The sequence below is a fragment of the Aspergillus nomiae genome (assembly GCF_001204775.2).
Source record: "Aspergillus nomiae NRRL 13137 chromosome Unknown contig00136, whole genome shotgun sequence".
NCBI classification, from domain to species: Eukaryota; Fungi; Ascomycota; class Eurotiomycetes; order Eurotiales; family Aspergillaceae; genus Aspergillus; species Aspergillus nomiae.
Window position 1 is genome coordinate 22,651 of NW_015378191.1, and position 19,222 is coordinate 41,872.

The 19,222-nt window shown below is 48.4% G+C and overlaps 7 protein-coding genes across 7 annotated transcripts; 3 read left to right on the forward strand and 4 right to left on the reverse strand.

The window, feature by feature from the left end:
• Nucleotides 1-577: 577 nt before the first annotated feature.
• ANOM_006007 (nucleoporin Nup120/160) lies at nt 578-4,633 on the reverse strand (the record flags this gene model as incomplete). The annotated part of the gene is made up of 3 exons (XM_015551264.1): nt 578-1,728; nt 1,782-3,923; nt 3,994-4,633. The coding sequence occupies 3 exons, from the start codon at nt 4,631-4,633 to the stop codon at nt 578-580; spliced, it is 3,933 nt and encodes a 1,310-aa protein (XP_015406839.1).
• A 470-nt stretch (nt 4,634-5,103) lies between these two features.
• On the reverse strand, nt 5,104-6,412 carry ANOM_006008 (recombinase RAD51; the record flags this gene model as incomplete). The annotated part of the gene is made up of 4 exons (XM_015551265.1): nt 5,104-5,915; nt 5,984-6,051; nt 6,150-6,229; nt 6,326-6,412. The coding sequence occupies 4 exons, from the start codon at nt 6,410-6,412 to the stop codon at nt 5,104-5,106; spliced, it is 1,047 nt and encodes a 348-aa protein (XP_015406835.1).
• Nucleotides 6,413-7,168: 756 nt separating this feature from the next.
• Nucleotides 7,169-8,017, reverse strand: ANOM_006009 (uncharacterized protein; the record flags this gene model as incomplete). The annotated part of the gene is made up of 2 exons (XM_015551266.1): nt 7,169-7,356; nt 7,447-8,017. 2 exons carry the CDS (start codon nt 8,015-8,017, stop codon nt 7,169-7,171), a joined length of 759 nt encoding a protein of 252 aa, XP_015406834.1.
• A 1,553-nt stretch (nt 8,018-9,570) lies between these two features.
• Nucleotides 9,571-10,075, reverse strand: ANOM_006010 (uncharacterized protein; the record flags this gene model as incomplete). Its single annotated transcript, XM_015551267.1, has 2 exons — nt 9,571-9,749; nt 9,820-10,075. The coding sequence occupies 2 exons, from the start codon at nt 10,073-10,075 to the stop codon at nt 9,571-9,573; spliced, it is 435 nt and encodes a 144-aa protein (XP_015406854.1).
• Nucleotides 10,076-11,125: 1,050 nt separating this feature from the next.
• On the forward strand, nt 11,126-12,002 carry ANOM_006011 (uncharacterized protein; the record flags this gene model as incomplete). The annotated part of the gene is made up of 3 exons (XM_015551268.1): nt 11,126-11,374; nt 11,450-11,587; nt 11,646-12,002. The coding sequence occupies 3 exons, from the start codon at nt 11,126-11,128 to the stop codon at nt 12,000-12,002; spliced, it is 744 nt and encodes a 247-aa protein (XP_015406837.1).
• A 518-nt stretch (nt 12,003-12,520) lies between these two features.
• ANOM_006012 (uncharacterized protein) lies at nt 12,521-14,647 on the forward strand (the record flags this gene model as incomplete). The annotated part of the gene is made up of 1 exon (XM_015551269.1): nt 12,521-14,647. The coding sequence occupies one exon, from the start codon at nt 12,521-12,523 to the stop codon at nt 14,645-14,647; it is 2,127 nt and encodes a 708-aa protein (XP_015406852.1).
• A 1,630-nt stretch (nt 14,648-16,277) lies between these two features.
• Nucleotides 16,278-18,905, forward strand: ANOM_006013 (uncharacterized protein; the record flags this gene model as incomplete). Its single annotated transcript, XM_015551270.1, has 3 exons — nt 16,278-17,000; nt 17,069-18,416; nt 18,472-18,905. The coding sequence occupies 3 exons, from the start codon at nt 16,278-16,280 to the stop codon at nt 18,903-18,905; spliced, it is 2,505 nt and encodes an 834-aa protein (XP_015406853.1).
• Between the last annotated feature and the right edge of the window lie 317 nt (nt 18,906-19,222).

The window sequence follows — 19,222 nt, forward strand, 5'->3', positions numbered from 1 at the left end:
TCCCTACGCATGTACAACACCGCCCTAGAAGGATCTACAGGGGAGAGAGATACCATAGTAACACTTCATTTATTCTATAATTTCTACCGCCCTACGAGTCATTCTGAAGAATCAAAACGCCCCATAATGATATTTTTCGAGAGCCCTGAGGTGAAGATAGTAACTTTATTAGATGCTGGAGGAATATTACTGAACTGTTTCTGGATTGGCATGTCGCATACTATATTTCCCAAAGGGTTTCTTCTACTCTTTCATTACCCACAACAAACTTTGGGGGGAAAGGATATTCTAGATTAAAAATCGAGTCCCGGCACTTCTACTGTATCTAAAGTGGCTACGGAATCAGCCATACAGCATTCCAGTGGTCTACCAGATGGTCAGAAGTCTTAGCAGGAGCAGAAGATGATTAATCGGACAACTAGAAAAAAATTCTCCATTTCCTTGTACCACCAGATGATTTAGAAAGAGAAGCCTAGCGTAGAATACAAATGCAGTCCAGAGTCTTAGATAGAAGGGGGAAAAGAACAATATGCAAGAGATTAAAGCAGAAATCGTGGACGCTCATCCCAGGCTCTACCTAGAGTAGCATCGTATCATCATTATCCGCCCCATTGGCGTCAAGAACCCCAAACTCCCAATCGCCTCTCTCGATTCTACTGACTCGATCCAGCTCGGACTGGTACTCGCGACGTAGGTGGTCGAGCGTCACGATGACACGCCGTCGGGGAGCATGGCTGCCGACTGTAGAGACAGAAGACCTGCTATCTCTGCGACCGGATGGCACGATTGCGGTGGCACTGGAACTGAGTCTGCGCTTGGAGCCATAGGGTGTGGGTGGGTTGACATCAGCTTCGTCCATGAATACGTTCCCGTCATCATCGGCTTGCAGACTACGGCGTCGATCTGCGAATGGGGCGGCGGGTACACCGGAGTCTTCCTTCTCAACTAATATATAGGCTTCGCTCTTTTCGACACAGCCAAGCAGGTTGATTAAAGATAGGAGTTCGGTTCGGATCTCCTTGCTTTCGAAATCATCTTCCTCTGTGGGCTGGGTGCCGTCAGTGTCCCGGTTCTTGCTCAGCATCAGATGAGAGGAAGGAGCATCCCGGGCATTGCGGAGGCGCTGCACGTTTCGATACGCGATTTCGGCAGCCCCACGGTAATCGCCCCGTGCGATACGGTATGCCTGTAGAATTCTCTGATAATCAGGTGTGCTGCTTCCAGTTTCTAAGAGAGAACTGAAAGTCGTCTGTTTCCGAGCAAGTGAGGCCAGTGTATCGTCCACATAGGAAGCTATATTTGGGATAAGTGCCGTCGGAAAGTGGAGAATTTGCTGAAGTCCAGTAGTGCCTGGTCCGGATGCAACCAATATACTTGTGACTAGGGAGCTGAGAGCGGACTTCTGCAGTGCAAGGTCCTTATATCGAGATAGGGCAGAATATGCTTGGTCGAACTGACAATTCTGCAACGACGCATAGAACAAACGCGACAGAAGGTCAGTGCGTAAGATGTTGTGTTCGGCATCTTGATCGTTGCGGTTTTCACTCGCAAGAGCCTGCAACGCAAGGCGTGCGAAATCAGCAACATGAGAAAACGAGCGGGCTTGCTCGAAAATGGTTAAGATATGTTGAAAATATTTCGGAAGACCATTGTGGAACGAGTCCACTGAGACAATATCCAGCAGCGTCGACGACATTTCATGCAAGTTACCGAGAGGTTTTCCGCATGCTAGAGACAAAGTCAGATAATCTGGTCCAAAGAGATGCAAGTAGAAAACTTACAAAGAAGATATGCAGCCTTGCGGAAATACGAGGCTGCAGTGTCGAATTCAGACATAGCCACATACAGACGACCTTTCACATATGTCGCCCAAGAAGTGCTTGGCTGGAAACGAAGGAAGTCCCAAGCAAGATCGATGTTGTTCTTTGCAATGAGGTCACATTGGATATACACCAGAGCGTTTGGAAAAGCTACCTCGCCTTGGCGTGTGACCCAGGACAGGACATCATGGATTCCCAGAGTTAGGGTATAGCTTTGAGGTAGGCCGATAGTCTGCCGAGGTTTGATATCAGTAGCAAACAGGTCCTCTAGAATAGTCGCCATTCTTAAGCCTGTGGTCTTCGAAGACGAGTCCTTCAAAGATAATTGTGACGTTGATTGGTCATCTGAAACATTTGCGGGCCTATCCAAACATTTCCGGGTGTTTGAGCTGAGCCAGGCCATCATCTCGTATTCTCTTAGCAATGTTATCAACGAACCGAACAGATCCACGGCATCGAACTCAGATGTGTCTTCTTGCTGAACCTCGCCGTCCACGAAAACTACGAGGACCAAGAGGTCAATGAGAAGCTGGCGCGTATATAGTATTGCCTCCTGCACGCCATTCACAGTAACTTTCACCCCGAAGTGGGTAGCCAAAAGGTCTGAATCCTTTCCGGGGAACCCAAGAGGGATCGTGTCTATGACAGTGTAGAAAACATTGTTCGGCAGACTGTAGATGTTCAGATACCCATCCATGGCCGCAAGCAGACCGTCATAGGTCTTGTTGGAGATTTGTTCGCCAAAGTCGCAACGATCACGGAAAGCATCCATCCTGTCCTGGACAGACGAGGATGGATCAGTGAATAGCTCTGCTTCAAGAGCATTTTGACAAGCTGCGTTGAGTTCAGATGGAAATCTTCTCCTGAACCCAGAGGCAACTGTCATCAGTCGAGAAGCTTGTTCGAACATATTTCCAATCTCCTCATCCAGGTTCCTGTGCCTCCAGCGATCCGCAATTTTATGTCCTTCAGCGCGCAGCTCAGCTCCCGAGTTGTGCAAAAGCAACTCAGTTGAGCTGCATTCCCTAATCACTGCGCAGCTATCTGAGAGAAGTAGCCATGGAGTCTCATAGTAGGTATCATAGAGAAGAGAAACAGGCTCGAATCGCCTCTTGTTGATATCCTCCGCAATTTGCCAAAACTGGCGCCACTTCGCGTCTGTATCCGTGCGATACCTTGTGAAGTCCATCTCGTCATCGGCATACTTCCGAAGTGATACCATGGCAGCGATCGTAGAGCAAAGTCGTTCCGTAAGTGAAGCACTTTTCTTTAGGACGCTGTGGGAAGAGAGCGGCCGGAGGGCCTCCTGGTAAACCGCTAGGGAAGTCTCAAGCACCTCTGGCGAGTATTTGTTGGGTTGTAAAAGGAACTTCAACCATTTCTCTGTTGGGTCCACCACATCAGTGAATGCCATAGGCGGCGGAGCCTCCTGTCCGCGAGTGTCGATCGCCGTCGACACCCAATTGGTATCCCAATCTCTCACTAGAGTTTCGAAATTGAAATGTAAGGTGTAAAGCTGATAGACGCCGCTGTTTCTCCAGAGAACCCACAGTTCCATTCCTTTCCCTTCTTCAGCCGGCTTGAGCTGGAAATCTATAATACTCCAGAACACATTCCCAGTCGAATCAGGGTCCAAGGGCCGCAAAGGAGCATCTGGGAATAGATCTTCGATGACGAGCGGTGATGTCAAGCCTCCCTTTACAGCCCAGAATTTGAAACGCCCATCCTCAAAAGGTGAATATGTGATAACATAATACCGGTATGCCCCGTCCAGCGCTCTCTCAACGTTGAATACCCGAATGAAGGATGAATCAGCTGGGTTCAATGTATATGACGACGAATCTGGCTCTTGCACTTCACGGCCTAACAGGTCAGTTGTGGCAGCTAGCTTGTTCGTAGCTAGGTTCCAAATCTTTAGAGTGTGATTTAAACAGACCGCAAAAGCGTAAGTCTGATCCGATGTCGTAGCGATCGCATTTGCCAGGTTTGTGTCGAGATTGCGTCCTTTGTATTTAACTGTAGGTTGCGCGTGCCACCTTACCAATCCACGGATAGAGGCACCCCAAGTTCTCTCGTCGAAGGTAAGAGGAGACCAATTTGAGCCTGGAAGTCATTTGTGTTAGCATTTTTTAATTCCCCTGTACCAAATTTAGGGCGAAACATGGAGGGTTACCATCATCACCAGACCTCCGGGTTAGGCGCAGAAGCGCGCCGTTATCGAGGGAGATGAATAGCTCGAGCGGACTGCTAGCATGCAATCGGTGGGGGTAGGAGAACGACAACGGCGCCGGTATATAGATCTTGCACCAGTCCGATACATTGTTGTCAATCGCGCTTGTTCTGCGGAAAAATTCGGGACGCAAGCTCAAGGTGTAAAGCTGCTTGGAGGCCGTAATCACGAAAACGCTCAGCACTTCATGATCTTCCAAGTCTGCGAAGTCAACGCATGAAGGAAGGATCTCTTCTTGGAAATCTAAGCGTATGGTATTGCTGTATACTGAATGCTCGATACCGCCCTTCGTTAAATCAACACACTGGATCTCCAGCACCTTGCTGTCATTGACAACCCTCCATAGGAACGATCGTGGATAGACACTGCGTTTGCGAAAATAGATTGACCCTTGGCTCGAGAGATACCGTCTAGAGAATTCTTCCTCGTCTTTCGCTATCGGTTCGTCTGCGCCCACAGAGGAGGCTATAGAGAATCGTGCTCGGCTTTGCGTACTCGCATGTGTTGGGATCTGAATGTTGACGACGGCGTTCGATGAATACGGTCGAAGGTCGACCTTGGTATCTTTATAAATTTTCGCCATGTCGGATGAACGAGGGACCAACTTCCATTAATCTGTAAAACTGGTCACTTCAAGTCTCCATGGCCGATTGTCGCAAGAAAGTGGAATGTCGCAGCCCGTGGAGTTGGAGGAGGGAAGCTCCGAAGCTCTGTTCAGAAAAAACACGGTCTTGGCGCTGGCCTTAGCAACGCGCATCCACCGCCTTCGGAGATCTACAGATTTGATGGAAGAGAAGGAGAGAACAATCGGTTTAAAATGATTAGTATTGTTGCAAGAAAGACCCCATATGCTCTTCGTATATACAAAGTATGTTTTGTTTGGCTGTACTGATAATTCTTTTTATTCCACGTAACGCATAATATCTAAGAGAATGCCACAAACACCATATGCTATCAAAATCAAGATACTAAACAATATGTACTAATGAACAAGCCAAATAAAACGTATACCGATCGTGGTATCATAAGTAACTACAACAGCTGCATCATTCCTCAGTTGTTTTCCAAATCCTTGGGACTAGGATCCCCAATGCCATCTTCATTGATGGCGAAGAGACAGTCACTCTCGGGCAGACAGGGACTGTCATAGATTTTGCACACTCGGGTCTCCCCCCTCCCCTTTTTTAGGCTCAATCTGGTCGTGCTGGCGTGTGCGATGATGTTTCCACCAATTGGCTTCTTGGGATCTGGATTGAACATCGCACTCGGACCACCGTCGACCTGGGCGACGACCTGGTTTGTGATGACGACGGCAATCCCAAATTCGTCCGCCAAGCGCTGCAAGGTACGCATGAATTTGGCCAGATGTGTCTGTCGAGTTGACAGCTCACCACGGCCGTTGAAATCTGTCCGATACAGTGATGTAGCCGAGTCGACAACAAGAAGCGAGAAACGAGTTTCGCACATCATTTGAGACGCCTGGTTCAAAAGCTGGAGCTGGTGATCTGAGTTATAAGCGCGGGCATACGCCACATTATCGAGTACCTCTTCTCCGACAAGCCCGTACCGTTGAGCAACTGCTAACAAACGCACTGGTCGAAATGTCCCTTCGGTGTCAATGTAGAGACACTTTCCTTCCCCACCACCCATGTCGAATGGCAGCTGGCAAGTTACCGCAAGCGTATGGCAAATCTGACTTTTACCTGTCCTAAATTCTCCGAATATCTCGGTAATAGATCCTGTTTCTATACCGCCGCCTAGAAGAGTATCCAATTGCTTAGATCCTGTCGTAATCGATATGAGCTCGCTTCGACGAGCATGCATTTCCGTTGCAGTCGTGAAACCCATCGGCACAAGCTTAGCAGCTATTTATCAAAGATAATCAGCATACATCCTTATAAATGATTAGACTCCATGAGTGGACGTGACTAACCTTCAACCAAAACCTTGGTAGCCTTCTGCTCCGAGATACCTTTGATCTGTTCCAGTAAACGCTTTGGCCTATAATATACCACCAACGCCAATGTCAGCATTATCTTAAACTCTCCATATTTGGTGCAGCGGCAAGCTCGTTTGAGCATTTAAGAGGAAAGACGTACGTATACGCAATTGATTCGACAGTGTGATAGCCGGCATCGACAAACAATTTGATATCTCTTCCCGTTAATCCTGCAACACCCTATCAAATTATAGTCAGTACGAGACTCTGAGAGGACTTTTTACTACTATATCAAGCTTGTAATGTTGCATAACGTGGAAAGTAGAGATTCCTCACTTCTAAAGCTGAGAGTGGCGTGGGCGCTCCGGGCCCCGGGAGTCCACTATCATCGTACTCATTCTGAGTATCCATATCTGCTGTCATTGTCAATCAGGTAGGCAGGTCAAGTGCCTCTTTAGCCAGCCCCAAGAGTAATAGCAAGCAACTACTACTGGTCTTGCACACAGTCTAATCGACGCGACAGTACGCGTTCTATTGTGAATGTGGGTAAATTCTGCGTTAGGGGTGCCTCTTATCGGACAAAAACCTCAAGGACTGTTCGGTAGCCACCAGTTTGGAAACAACAGATGTCTTATTTAAAACTTGCAGTCGATCGATGTGGCAAAATGGCGTCTGACTATGCGGCGATAAACAATCTGTTGAGGATTTGGACGCGTCGAAGCCGTCACGAGGTCACGTGGGCCAGGCATATCAGGCTGCTGCCTTAGAGAAAAGCCTACAATTACGCAACGCTATATTAGAACAATAATGAAAGGAAATATGTTTGGGGGGGTGTTCATGTGTAGGTCATGAGCTTTTTTATTGAGTCTTCTTCATCTAGTCCAGAAAGTCTCTTGACGGTTATCGACCGATACACCGAGCATTGTTCCATTTTAACAGTACAGTTGTATCGCCTAGGAAACCCTCTACATTTCATCCTCACGGTTGAATGATCATTATGAGTCGTAGAGGTTCCCAGAGCGCAGTTGAGGCAAGGCCAGCGTGACAGATGACTGGATCTAACAAGAAGCAATGAAGGCCGTCAAGCCTGACCATTTGTGCTCTGGGGTAGGATACATGACCAATTGATAATAACATATAATCCCTTTTTTGGGGAAAGTAAACGATGGAATTATTCAATCAGTGGATCGCATGGTTTGGTCTATGCATCGATGGGTCTGGGATGAGTTCCTTTTGGTGACCATTAACGGACTCTGAGGAATCGGATTGCAACTGAAACATTTCGATTGGGCGTGCCTGGACGTTTTCGTCGAACAATTTGCTAATCCTGCGCCTAAACTCTTCGGAAGAAGTCCGCGGATGAGCTCCTACAGGAGCTCGTCAGTTTCCTCAACTCGTTACCCCAGCCCTCCTATACATTCCTGCTCTCGCGAACTAGAATAAAGTCATGGACTTACCTTCAACGGCTGGCAATCGCTTGTCAAAAGGCTTGTTGATCCATGAGCCACAAGAACTAAGTCGTACCTTTGATCGGGCAACATCTGAGTCGACAACATCATGATGGCTACCAACAAGTTGTACCTCTGACTGGCGAGATTTGTCTGCATGCAGAGCGTTGGGGTAAAGACTATCCGACGACTCGGCCCTGATGTCGGAAACTGCTGGAGCCCACCTTGGACCCGACTGGCCTGATAAAGACACCGGCATGTATGTCTGAGAAGGCCTCTGTACCATACTTGCTGGGTTAGGAGGCAGCTGCGTTAGGGCCAGTCCAGCGCTTTCGTGCCTGGTCGGCGTATTGGGTTCTATAGGAGACACCTGGCCTGGTGTCCATATGCCTTCCACAAGAACGCCTCGCTCTAAAGCTCTAGCACCGAACGGCACTTCATTTGTTTCTGACAACATCGGGCGTTGCTCTGCATCCTGTATCGTTTTTTGAGCGTCTGCAGCAGCGTGTTTCCTGGTGGCCCATCTGTTGTAGAAAAGGACGCAGAGCGAATAAATAAGCACGAGAACCTTGCTTGCCATATTAGTAGTGACCCTAGGACTGTGGGGTTCATCACATTACGAGGAGGCTGGCGAGCACCTATATAAGCCTGTCATTAGCAATGCTTCAGTTTCAGTATATGCAGTCATTGTATCCGTACAAGACTAAGCTTCTGCCACAGTGCCCAATCCACCCAAAACCGCATAGTGAATCCGGAATTTGGCTAACGGGCAAGGTCTGGGATTAGTCCTGAGACAGCGATTAGAAGTAAGTACTGGAGACTGCATGATACACTGACTGGCTAATATGTAGATGACGGCTCTTGTCCGGTCAGCCTCATCTAGTGGTGGATAGGAAAGCTGTGGTTGGGGGAGGGATACTCGTAAGGCTATAGTGCAGATCCAGTGCTCAATAAAGGTGAGTCCAGGCAGGAAGCCTGCTGTCATAATGACACTATAATTGCAGGTACACTGGTGGAAAGTGCAAAGGCGAGGCGAGGAAGACATTGAACCATGGAAAGGACGTCTGAGCAACACTTGCTCTTGTGTTGAAATATTTATTTTATGCCATGGGGGTTCATATTAGCGAACTACGTGTGAAGCTAGGGTAATAAAGTGGCTTATGGTGATACGATGGGTGAGATTTATTAAGGCCTATAGAAAGAAGAATTGGTTTCAAGATATGAGGTTCGATATAAACGGTATTGTTATTGTTAGGAGCACCGAGGGGATCCCAAGTCAACAAGGGAAGAACACGGAAAGTAAGAAACAGGCAAAGGTGGTGAGGAAATAAAAGGACTTGGGGGAAATGGGCATGAGGGAAAAAAGATATTGATGTATTGCTAAGATAAAAAGAAGACAGCAGGAGGGAGGAATGATGGGGAAAAAAGAACAAAAAAAAGAGAGATGTAGTTGTCCAGCCAAGTAGCCAATTTCCCTGTAACAGGTCGGTGTGTTCTGGCGACGCCACCCCAGGGTGGAGATGTCTCTGCAGAATTGCTTCCCTCAAGAATCATCTCCATTGCTTAGCGCGTTGCAGCGATCGTGGATTACTCGCACGAGTACAACGACGACCCCAGGATTCGTACCAGGCACCGGTCCCGCTGGTGTGGAGAACCGAAGCAAGGTTATCGTCTTAGCGGCTGACCTCCCACTAAGTTATCCATAACAGATTAAATAGAGAATAGATTGCTTCAAAATATAATCCAAGCTACAGTCTTTCCTATACTACGTGTAAAATATCCTAATGTGTTGAGATTACAGTGGGCACAAGGTTTAGTGGTTAAAAGCCCTTTTTTGCTTTTTTTGTCTTTTGTGTGTGTTTTCCTTGCTTTAAATCTCAGAAAAACAAACATGAACAACCTTTTCCATATCATCCACTTCTTCCATCATGTCTGAGACACACATCCTCCTCCAAACTCTCCTTCAAATCAACAACTTTAGTAAACCAATACCAAACATCAAAATGAGTTAAACAATCAAAGAAACGCCATCAACATGTCAATTTGGTCTCCTTTTCCCTCCTCACGGTGGAATAATCTCATTCCTCCATTCATACAAGACACCTCAGTGCTTGTTATGCTTGCACACCCTTGTCAGGCGCCATCCCAGGCGGCAGACACCTGAGCAACATTCTTCATTGGCAGCACATAGCTGCTTGTAAGGCTTGCATGCAGGAGGGTTGACTCCGCCTGCAGTACGGCATTGCCCACCCACGCATGTCTGTCCCCGGCGACAGTCTTTATCAGCCAGGCAGCCAAGAGTGCAACGGCCACTAGTGCACAGGTAGCCAAGATCGCAGTCCAGATCAGAGCGGCATTTGCCCCTGCGGCGCCAGTGCAAACCGTCGGTGAAGACATCATCATCCTCACCGGTAACTGTGTCGTCATTGGGGACATCTTCCCCATCCTCGATCTCAGTGGTTGTCTTCTCAGCTGGAAAGGCTGTCTCAACTGCAGTTGCTGCTATGGTGCTGAGAGGGCCATCATTACGACGCCAAATGGTAACTTCAGCGGGCCTCGGTGGAGTGGGCAGAGCAGCAGCAGAGACTACCTCGACGGTGGCAGCAGCCAGAACAATGAAGGCAAGAAGACGGACCATTTTGATAGTTGAAAAGTATTTTGTTTTGAACAGGTTGTTTTTATAACAAGGTAATGTAACTTGATGAGAAGAGAGAAGTGTCTGTAGGTAGCTGATATTGGTTGGAGGTATGCTAGAAAGTTGCAGGTGGTGGTGAAGAAGAAGAATGAAGAGTGAAGAAAGGTGGGCGAGGGACGGTATAAATACTCTCACTACAATGACAGCCTAGCTCTCGCTACCGTAGTTGATGGCGTAGGCAGCTGCGTGAAAAATCTGTATAGATGACAATATTGTGTCATCTATACAGCTCAAGGTGTAGAGGAAGCCTTTGGGTAATAAGTACGTAGAGCCCTGACACTCTACACCAACGAATGAGTCAACACATCGTCGTAGGTATTGCCAAAATCCTTGAAAGGGACCAATGGGAGGCAGGAGTGATACTGTGTAGCGGTAATAAATTCATAATCAGAGCTGGCGAATGCTAGGTAGTAACTTGGAAGGTTTTCCAAGTTACCAGTAGTATAGTAAAACTTGAAGCCCTAATAAGTTATGTTTCTGAATGACTGGACCATACCCAGGGAACGAGTGGAAGATTTCCAAAGAGCCGCAACTAACTGTATTACCACATGTTTTTAAACAGTGACGTCTCCTCTAGTACAGCTGATACGTTTGTTGTCGAGAAATACAGTAGATCTAGAGTGCTTGCTTGTAGTAAGCTCAAGGTTGTACTACTCTATACTCCATTCGCCGAGCATTTTATGAAGTTCACAGCGAAACCAACCAATCCAATTGCCCCCCACACTTGGCTAGTGGGTCCTTAATTTACATTAGATAAATTATCCTGCAGGGATAGCCATTCCCTTCCATCAAACGGATAAATCACCATTTCATTATTTGTACGGCCGCCGAGGCGCCGATCATGTGAGATTGCGTCTCTTGACTTGGACCACTCGTACGATCCATTTAAACCCTCTCTACCTCACCCTCTGTACCCATTGTCGCCTCGGCAGGGCAGAGCGATTACCTCTTACGCAATTTTAAAATTTCCCGCAAGACTTCCCTCTTCCAAAGATGACCCCGTTCCGCAACTTCCTCACCAAAAGGCCCGCGCTACCGAATAGCGGGGAAGCCGATAACGTTAGTCGCTTGTCCGCAGACAGCCATCATTCAACGCCCTTGAATATCAGGAAAAGCACCGACAATGAACCGCCTGAATATAAATTGAGTGGCATGTTTTCTCTTCTCCTCGCTGTGGATATAGACGTCGCTAATACTGGTTCGCGAAAAACAGTGGTCGACGATAATGGAGCGTATCTTCCGGTAAATCTACGATCCCCTCCACAACCACGTGCTGGTGATTGCATTGTTGCGCTGCGGCTAAACATCTACCAATAGCCATCTCCGCCGGAAAGGCAGAGCTTCTGGCGCAGGTACCCGGGCTCCAATAGATCCTCGAACCATCGCGACCTCGTCGACGAGAATGAGCCGTTCTCAATATCCCGCGAGTCCTTCGATTCGTATCGCCGGTCGTTCGTGAGTCTTTTGCCCACCCCGGCGGATGTTCGAGGATCTGACGCATACTTAATCCCAGGATATATCTGCCCGATCACCTATAAATTATAGCGACGCAATGCCCTCTCGCACGTCGCTTGACTCACGTTTCTCCCGTCTATCAACCCCCTACGCAAAGGGCCTGGAAAAGCAACCCACATCGATGGAAGAAGAACAATTCGAGGATGTTGGACTCGACGACGACAACGAATCCAAACCGAAAAAGAAAGGCTTATTCTCGCGACTTGGCGACTTCACAAATGATAGCCAGACATCAAGCAACTCTAAACTGGGCTTTCACATCCCGGGCAGAAAACGAGGACAGAGCAACGTAGGATCAGAGCTGGGATCTATGAAGTCACCACCAACTGTAGAGTCGGAATTACGCGATGCGTGAGGTTCTCGCAACCATGATATATATTGAGTAATGAATGGGGTAGGCGTTCGGGGGATCCATTGATCAGGGTTTCTTCCCGATCAACGACTAATATATGCGCTTCGATTTGGATTCTTGTGTGGTTATGGCCTAAGCACCATTGCTATGCATACCTACGGCCTAATTGATTGTATAATTTTCTTTGTTATACTGAGACAATAGAGTTCAAGCTCCAGAAAATTCTTTTTTTCCAATGCCTGTCTTTCGCCACCCATACCCCGTAAGAGGCACATACATACAGTGGCTTATCGGGACGCAGAGGCCTTATCAGTAAAATGCAAACAAGACAAACTTGCCGACCGCCTCAGGTCTTCGGAGCGCAAAAAAAAGAAAAAGGAAATGTCCGAAGCGGTAATTCAAACGAAAAGGAAATTTCCAGTGGGTGACGTACTGAATTCGCTCGCCAGGAAGTCCTCAAAATATCCAATTCCGGCTTTCTTGGAACTGAAAAAAAGGGGAAACAAGAAACCAACATAATCATGGTCGGAGTAAAGCGTCCTGTGGACGCCGGCGACGAGCGCAAGGGAAAGCGGACAAAGACCAAGACACCAACCGTGCCGACGAAGAAAGCTAAGGCTGCGCCTGAGAAGAAATCTAGCTCAAAGAGCGTGACAAAGAAGAGCTCAAAGCCCGAGAAGAAGGATAAGAAAGCTTCAAAGAAGAAGGTCGAAGAGGAGGAGGAAGATGACGATGATTTCGATCTGGACGATGTTGAGGACTCGGAAATTGATGACCTGGATAATGTCGAGGACGAGGATGTTGATATGAATGACGGGGGCGACGACGATGATGAAGACGAAGAGAAGGAGGAAGAGCCGAAGAAGGCTGCGGAAAGTATGATAATGAGGCTTTTCACCCGAGATATTGGATATCAAGCTGACTGTTCACCTCTTGCAGACAAGACATCCTCACGGGAATCACATGCAAAGCAAAAGGCTCTCTTGCAGGAGCGCAAAGCCGCAAAGCCTAATGCCGATATGATTCAACGCTCCAAGCAGCTGTGGGAGCGTCTGCGCCGAAAGTCACATGTCCCACTTGAAGAGAGAAAGAAACTCATTGCCGAGCTTTTTGATATCATCACTGGACGAGTGAGAGACTTCGTCTTCAAGCACGATTCGGTCCGTGTTATTCAGACTGCCTTGAAGTACGCAAATATCGAGCAACGGAAGCAGATTGCGCGAGAGTTGAAGGGTCACTACAATGAGCTTGCGCAAAGCCGTTATGCTAAGTTCTTGATTGGTAAACTGATCGTCCACGGCGATGCTGAGATTCGGGACTTGATCATCCCAGAGTTCTACGGTCACGTCAAGCGCCTCATCCGACACCCGGAAGCATCTTGGATTCTGGACGATGTTTACCGGCAGGTTGCGACGAAGGAGCAGAAAGCAAAACTTCTTCGCGAGTGGTATGGTGCTGAATTCGGTATCTTCAAGGAGGAGAAAGATAAGACATCAGAGCTTTCCGAGATTCTTAAAGAGAGCCCGGAGAAGAGGGGACCTATCATGCATTTCCTTCATGAACTTGTCAACCAGCTGATCCAGAAGCGTACCACTGGATTCACAATGCTCCATGATGCCATGTTGCAATATTTCCTGAACACAAAGCCTGGCAGCTCGGAGGCCAATGAGTTTATCGAGCTGCTCAAGGGTGACGAAGAAGGTGATCTGGTCAAGAACTTGGCGTTTACCCAGTCTGGCTCGCGCTTGATGTGCCTGAGCTTGGCATATGCCAGCGCCAAAGACCGCAAGCTGCTTATGCGGTTCTACAAGGACACCGTCAAGCTAATGGCTGGTGACCTCCACGGTCATATGGTTCTCTTGGCAGCATATGAAGTTATCGACGACACCAAGCTTACAGCGAAGATGATCTTCCCGGAGCTACTGAACCAAGGCGGCGACGCGGAGGCACGGAATGAAGAGCTAATCTATCAGGTCAACGATTTGACAGGCCGTATCGCTGTCCTGTTTCCATTTGTGGGAGACCGGGCCAAGTGGCTTTTGCCCGAAGTCGATCAGCCAGTCTTGAAGGAAGTTCGTGAAGTTCGCCAGGAGACTTCGAAGAAGGACCCATCTGTCCGACGCCAAGAACTGATCAAGGCTGCGTCACCAACCTTGCTTGAGTTCATCGCCGCCCGCGCAGACTCTCTCTTGGAGACGAGCTTCGGATGTCAGTTCATTGCCGAGGTTCTTTTTGACGCCGATGGAGACAAGAGTGACGCTCTCTCCGCCGTTGCTGTTGCTGCCAAAACTCGTTCTGACACCAAGGATTTGCCTTTTATTGGACGACTCCTGAAGTCCCTCGTTCAGGGAGGTCGGTTCAACAGTGCCGAGAAGGTTGTAGAGAAGGTGCAGCCTCCATTGAACTTCCACGGACTGCTGTATGAACAAATCCAGGAAGAGATCATGTCATGGGCCACCGGATCCAATGTGTTTGTGGTTGTGGCCCTGACGGAATCCGATGAGTTTGAGAAGAAAGCTGAATTGTTGAAGACTTTGAAGAAGGGCAAGAAGGCTCTGCAACAGGCCGCTGCCGAGTCTGGAAAGGATAGCAAGAAGAAATCAGGCCCAACCAGCAGCGGTGCTAAGTTGCTCCTGGAAAAGATCTAGACTCGATGAACTGTGTTGGCCTATCTTTTGACGGGTGACGAGTGAATCCCGTATAATATTGGTTGGGATATTGATTGGTTCTGGGAATTCAATCTTTCCCGTTCTCACTTTGTGATATATCTTTGCACTGGCATTTATTATCTGTATAGGGTCTGGGAGTATAGGGCCATGAAGTCATCAAAAAGCAATCCATTTGTTTCCTTCCCGTTCAGTACGAATGACCTCAACGTAATCGACTGATATCTACGAAGCACTACTAGTTACTTTGAAGGCTTGTTTGGATAAAATATAATAAGGCGGTAATAAGTAGCGTATAGCTGAGGGCGCTAGAACCAGGCGAATTGTAATTTCTCTCTTACAGTGTGCTAGGGGGAAACTTCTCGAAGATGTATATCTACACTGCGGCCCGGCTAAAGCATCGCGGAACCATTGGAACGAGTTACGACAACCCTAAGGCATCCGTGGATCAGCCCCGAGGCATTCAGGGGTACAAACCACTCAAGGTACAGAACGGTCACGGAAAAATAACCATAAGGTACTAGTAGTAATCAACATGGTCAAGAGAGAAAATAAAAAATAAGAAACGTAAAAATAAATAAAGAGACGCTGGAATAGTGCAAGTGTCATGCATGAAAGAAACGAAAGAAAGCGCAGGATTCGTCTTGCTACATGGTGCCATCGAAGTGAGCATGAGCATCTCTTGAAATGATGATCTCCGCCTGCAGGTGATTTAAGGTTCGTCCAGTGGCTTGTTTTAATATTATTCCTTGTTACTAGCATTAGATATGAATTCTTCGTGCCTGTACCCTTGTGTGGACAATGCAGGGCAGTGTTATGTATGCAACTCTCCTCTCTGATTGCAAGTCATCTCGGTTCACCCTCCTGAGGGACTCCCACCCCTTCCCCAACATCCAAGATAGGGTCGATAGTTAGAACAATTTCGGTAAGAGAGCTTCCATTTATGAACGCGGTGGACACTCCCCACGGGTCCGATCCTTACCTCTTTGGGCCTGGCAGCCAGAAACGACGAAAAATTATGGCTCTTTTTTCATTTACTCCAGTCGGTCAGGGTCAAAACAACAAGAGCCAAAGAGAAAGAATAAATAACACCACTAGTTCAAAACGAAACAATAATACTAACTATTACCTTTTTTTCCTCCCCCAATTTCACCCGGGCCTGGTGGCTGCGTGTCAGCTGTCTTCTTTCTTTCTTTTCTCTGTGTTGCCTTCCATCGCTTCCTGTTGTTGTACTAATTACCTCTGTTATCTATTTCTTAGTTGTTAATTTTAATTCTTAATCCTAATAATCCTCGTCGCGTCTCGTTGCTTTTATCTTTTTATCTTTTTCTTTTTTTCAATTCCGTCTGCCCTGTCCCGCTTGACTGGGATTCGCATTGGCCTTGGGGTTTGCATTGCGACGGCAGTTAAATTTCACCTCGACTGATGAATTAAACTCATCCCTCGATTCCAGTAACGCGCAGTTCTAGCCCTTCTTCAGACTCGAGCACGTTCTCACCCATGACATTACTTTAATTGGTGGTTTTTCTCGACCCGCGAACTATATCACCACACGCTTCCGGGTTACCTTTGAACGCCGTTGAGCACGAACCTCCAGATTTAACTTGGAAGCATGTTACACGGGTCCTCTATGGAGGATGCGCGGCATCACAGGCCGCCTCCGCCGGCGATTCCACCGTCGCCGACTTTATCCAACCCGGATATGATCCTGCCGTTTGAAGACGAGCGCGAATCTTCCACGCCTTCTCCGCCATTCAACCTCCCTTCCCTGTCCCATCTCCAATCGTTCTACAACAACCGACCTTTTCCACAAGATTACAATGGAAATGGTGCTTCCATGGCTTCTCACCGTTCCCAGAACAAGCCTTTTCCGCGTCACACTTGGCAACACGATGCTCTTGAAGCGAGTCGTCGCCTGTCTGATATCGGGGAGGAGGATATGTCGTCAACTTCGTCAGTAAGCGGATTTGGGCCGAACCTGGAAGTCACGCATAACCGCCGACAGGCAGGCTCACCAGCCTCGCAGCGCACGGTAGAGGACACGGAGGCCAAGGAAACAGGAGGGCGCAGTAGCTCGTCTAGTTCTACAATCAGTGGCGCGAGTGAGTCTTCATTGGAGGGGACCAAAAATCGCCAGAGCGGACAGAGAACTCCGCAAGAGGATCGTGCTCTAGACCAGGCGCAGTTAAACGAAGCTGTTCGCATCATGAAGGAGAATGCCATTGGCAGAGTAGTAGCGAATACGGAGGCAGGAGGCCCCGGTGATGAGCTATCATCGGTGATTCTGAGCAGTGAAGCTGAAAGGATTCTGGAGAATGCAAAGAAACGGCTCACGGTATGTTAAGCAGAGGCACGGAGTGGGTTGCTGCTTCATGGAATTTGAACTGATGTGTATTATTGTAGCTCATGGAAGGCAACTTGACTCGGGCTCGGACTTCGATGCGGACATCGCCATCACTTTCGGTGTCGCCAACGCCGTCCCCAATAGGGTTGGGCCAACCAGTTGGCGGCTTGTATCAATCGATCTCCCGTGCGGATCGCAGAGCATCGGCTCGTCCTCGTGCAACATATACCTCATCCCAGGACACTGGTAGCAATCGTCATTCCCGGGTGTATAGCGAAACACGTTTGCCATCAGCAGACCAATCAAGTCTCCCAACTGTCGAACCAGACCTGTCCAGGTCTCTCAGTGCTCTAGGATCGAGCAGTGTGTCCAACTTCAACAATGCTGAGCGAACATTCCGCTATGATCCAAACAGGGCGTATCTTACGCACCGTGCGTCTGTGTCAACGCCACACTCTGCTCGTACTTCTCCCTCGAACTTGCAGGAAGACTACTCGGGTTCACCTAGTGGGCTGGGCATCTCAGAGGAAGATACAGGGAATCAAACGTTAGGCGCAGAGGATATCCATTCGGTCCACCCTGTTTCTGATCCTCCATCTCGGTCACAGTCTCAGCTACAAGTGAGAGATCTCCAAGATCAGATGAAGGGTCTGCACATCAAGATCTCCAGTCTGAAAGTGAAAGCACAGGAAGACAACCTACGTCGACGTAGCTTACAGAGTCTGCGGACTCCCAGTCCTTTGACGGCGGCAGATCAGTACTTTACCAATACACTGGAGCTACGAGACAGTCATCTGCGACCCGGCGCGGGACGGAGTCCAGATTACACTCAAGAGCCCCGACGCAGTGGAGAGCATGGACACACACGAGATGGCAACGAGGCTGTCACTGGCCATTACGGAAGCGAGACATCTGATGCTAAGGTAAAACCCCCGCAACCAAAGGTCGTCGAACCCGTGGACGAAGATGGGCAATCGGTCATTGAGAGCTTGTACGAAGATGCAGAGGAAGGCGAATACAACTCCGACGACTCATCTGACATCGATCGTGAGGCCTTGAGTGAGATATTGCGCGAGCCTCTGGAGGACTTTGAGGACCTGGACGCATTTCCCGCAGTCCCAAATTCTGACTCTCGACCCCATGAAGAACGTGAAGATGCATTTGACTACGAGAATTTCATCCTTCACAGTGCCCTGGGCAATTATTCAGCCAGGTTAAGGAGAACAAGTAATGTCTCAACTTCGTCTATCGAAACAACGCGGCCTATCCATGATCGCCCTCACGTCCGTCACTCTCGCACAAACAGCGGAGCATCCCTGTCGACCGTAGCATCGTACGAGACTGCGACTGAAGGAGACCACGACGACCTTGAAAGTGTCCTCTATTGGGATAGGAAATTTAATGATGGTGAGTCTACTACCCGCTGAGAAGTCAAATACACCGGAGACTAACAGGGTATTAGAATTACGTAGCAATCAGCGCTATACTTCTGAACCTGCTGCTGAGAAGCGGCACTCAACTGGCTCCGAGTCAGAGATGGGAACGCCTCGCGCGGTCCGAAGACAGCTGAACAGCAGGAGCAATGAGGATGAATATCTCTCGACTCCCCGGCAATCTATGACTGGGTCTGCAACTCCGACATCTCTGGTGTCCTCCCTCGTATCCACTGTGCGAGCGGCGTCCAGTCCCCATCCCAAGTCCGTGGCCAATGGCAACATGGGAATCAACGAGGATGACACGCGCCTCTTAGAACAGTTGTTCAAGAGCTTGGGCGATGTTTGCATGGATCTTCAGACAATTACGACCTCCTCCGATCCAGACCCCAAGCGCGTACGTCAACTGAGACGGCGATTGGATGCTGCTCGACGTGTACTTGATGGAGAGCTCGATACGTAGGACATTTCCGGAGGGAACTGCTTTATTTGCATGTGTTGGACATTCTATGCGTTGCATCGAAGATAGCTGGTCCTGGAGGCCCAGAGTTGACGGTGTTTTCTAGCGTTGTTTTCGCACGCGACAGTTGATCTACATGATTTCTTTTGATACTTGATACCCAGCTGTTGATATTCTCGAACGTTATCTCTTTGTTCGATGCTGTACTTGCAATGTGTGTATATATATGCCATGTTCAACTTGTGAGAAGCTTGCCGAGAAGCCATTTTCGTGGTTTCGAGTTGTTTCCTGCTTCATTAAACCTCAACTACTAGTCATAG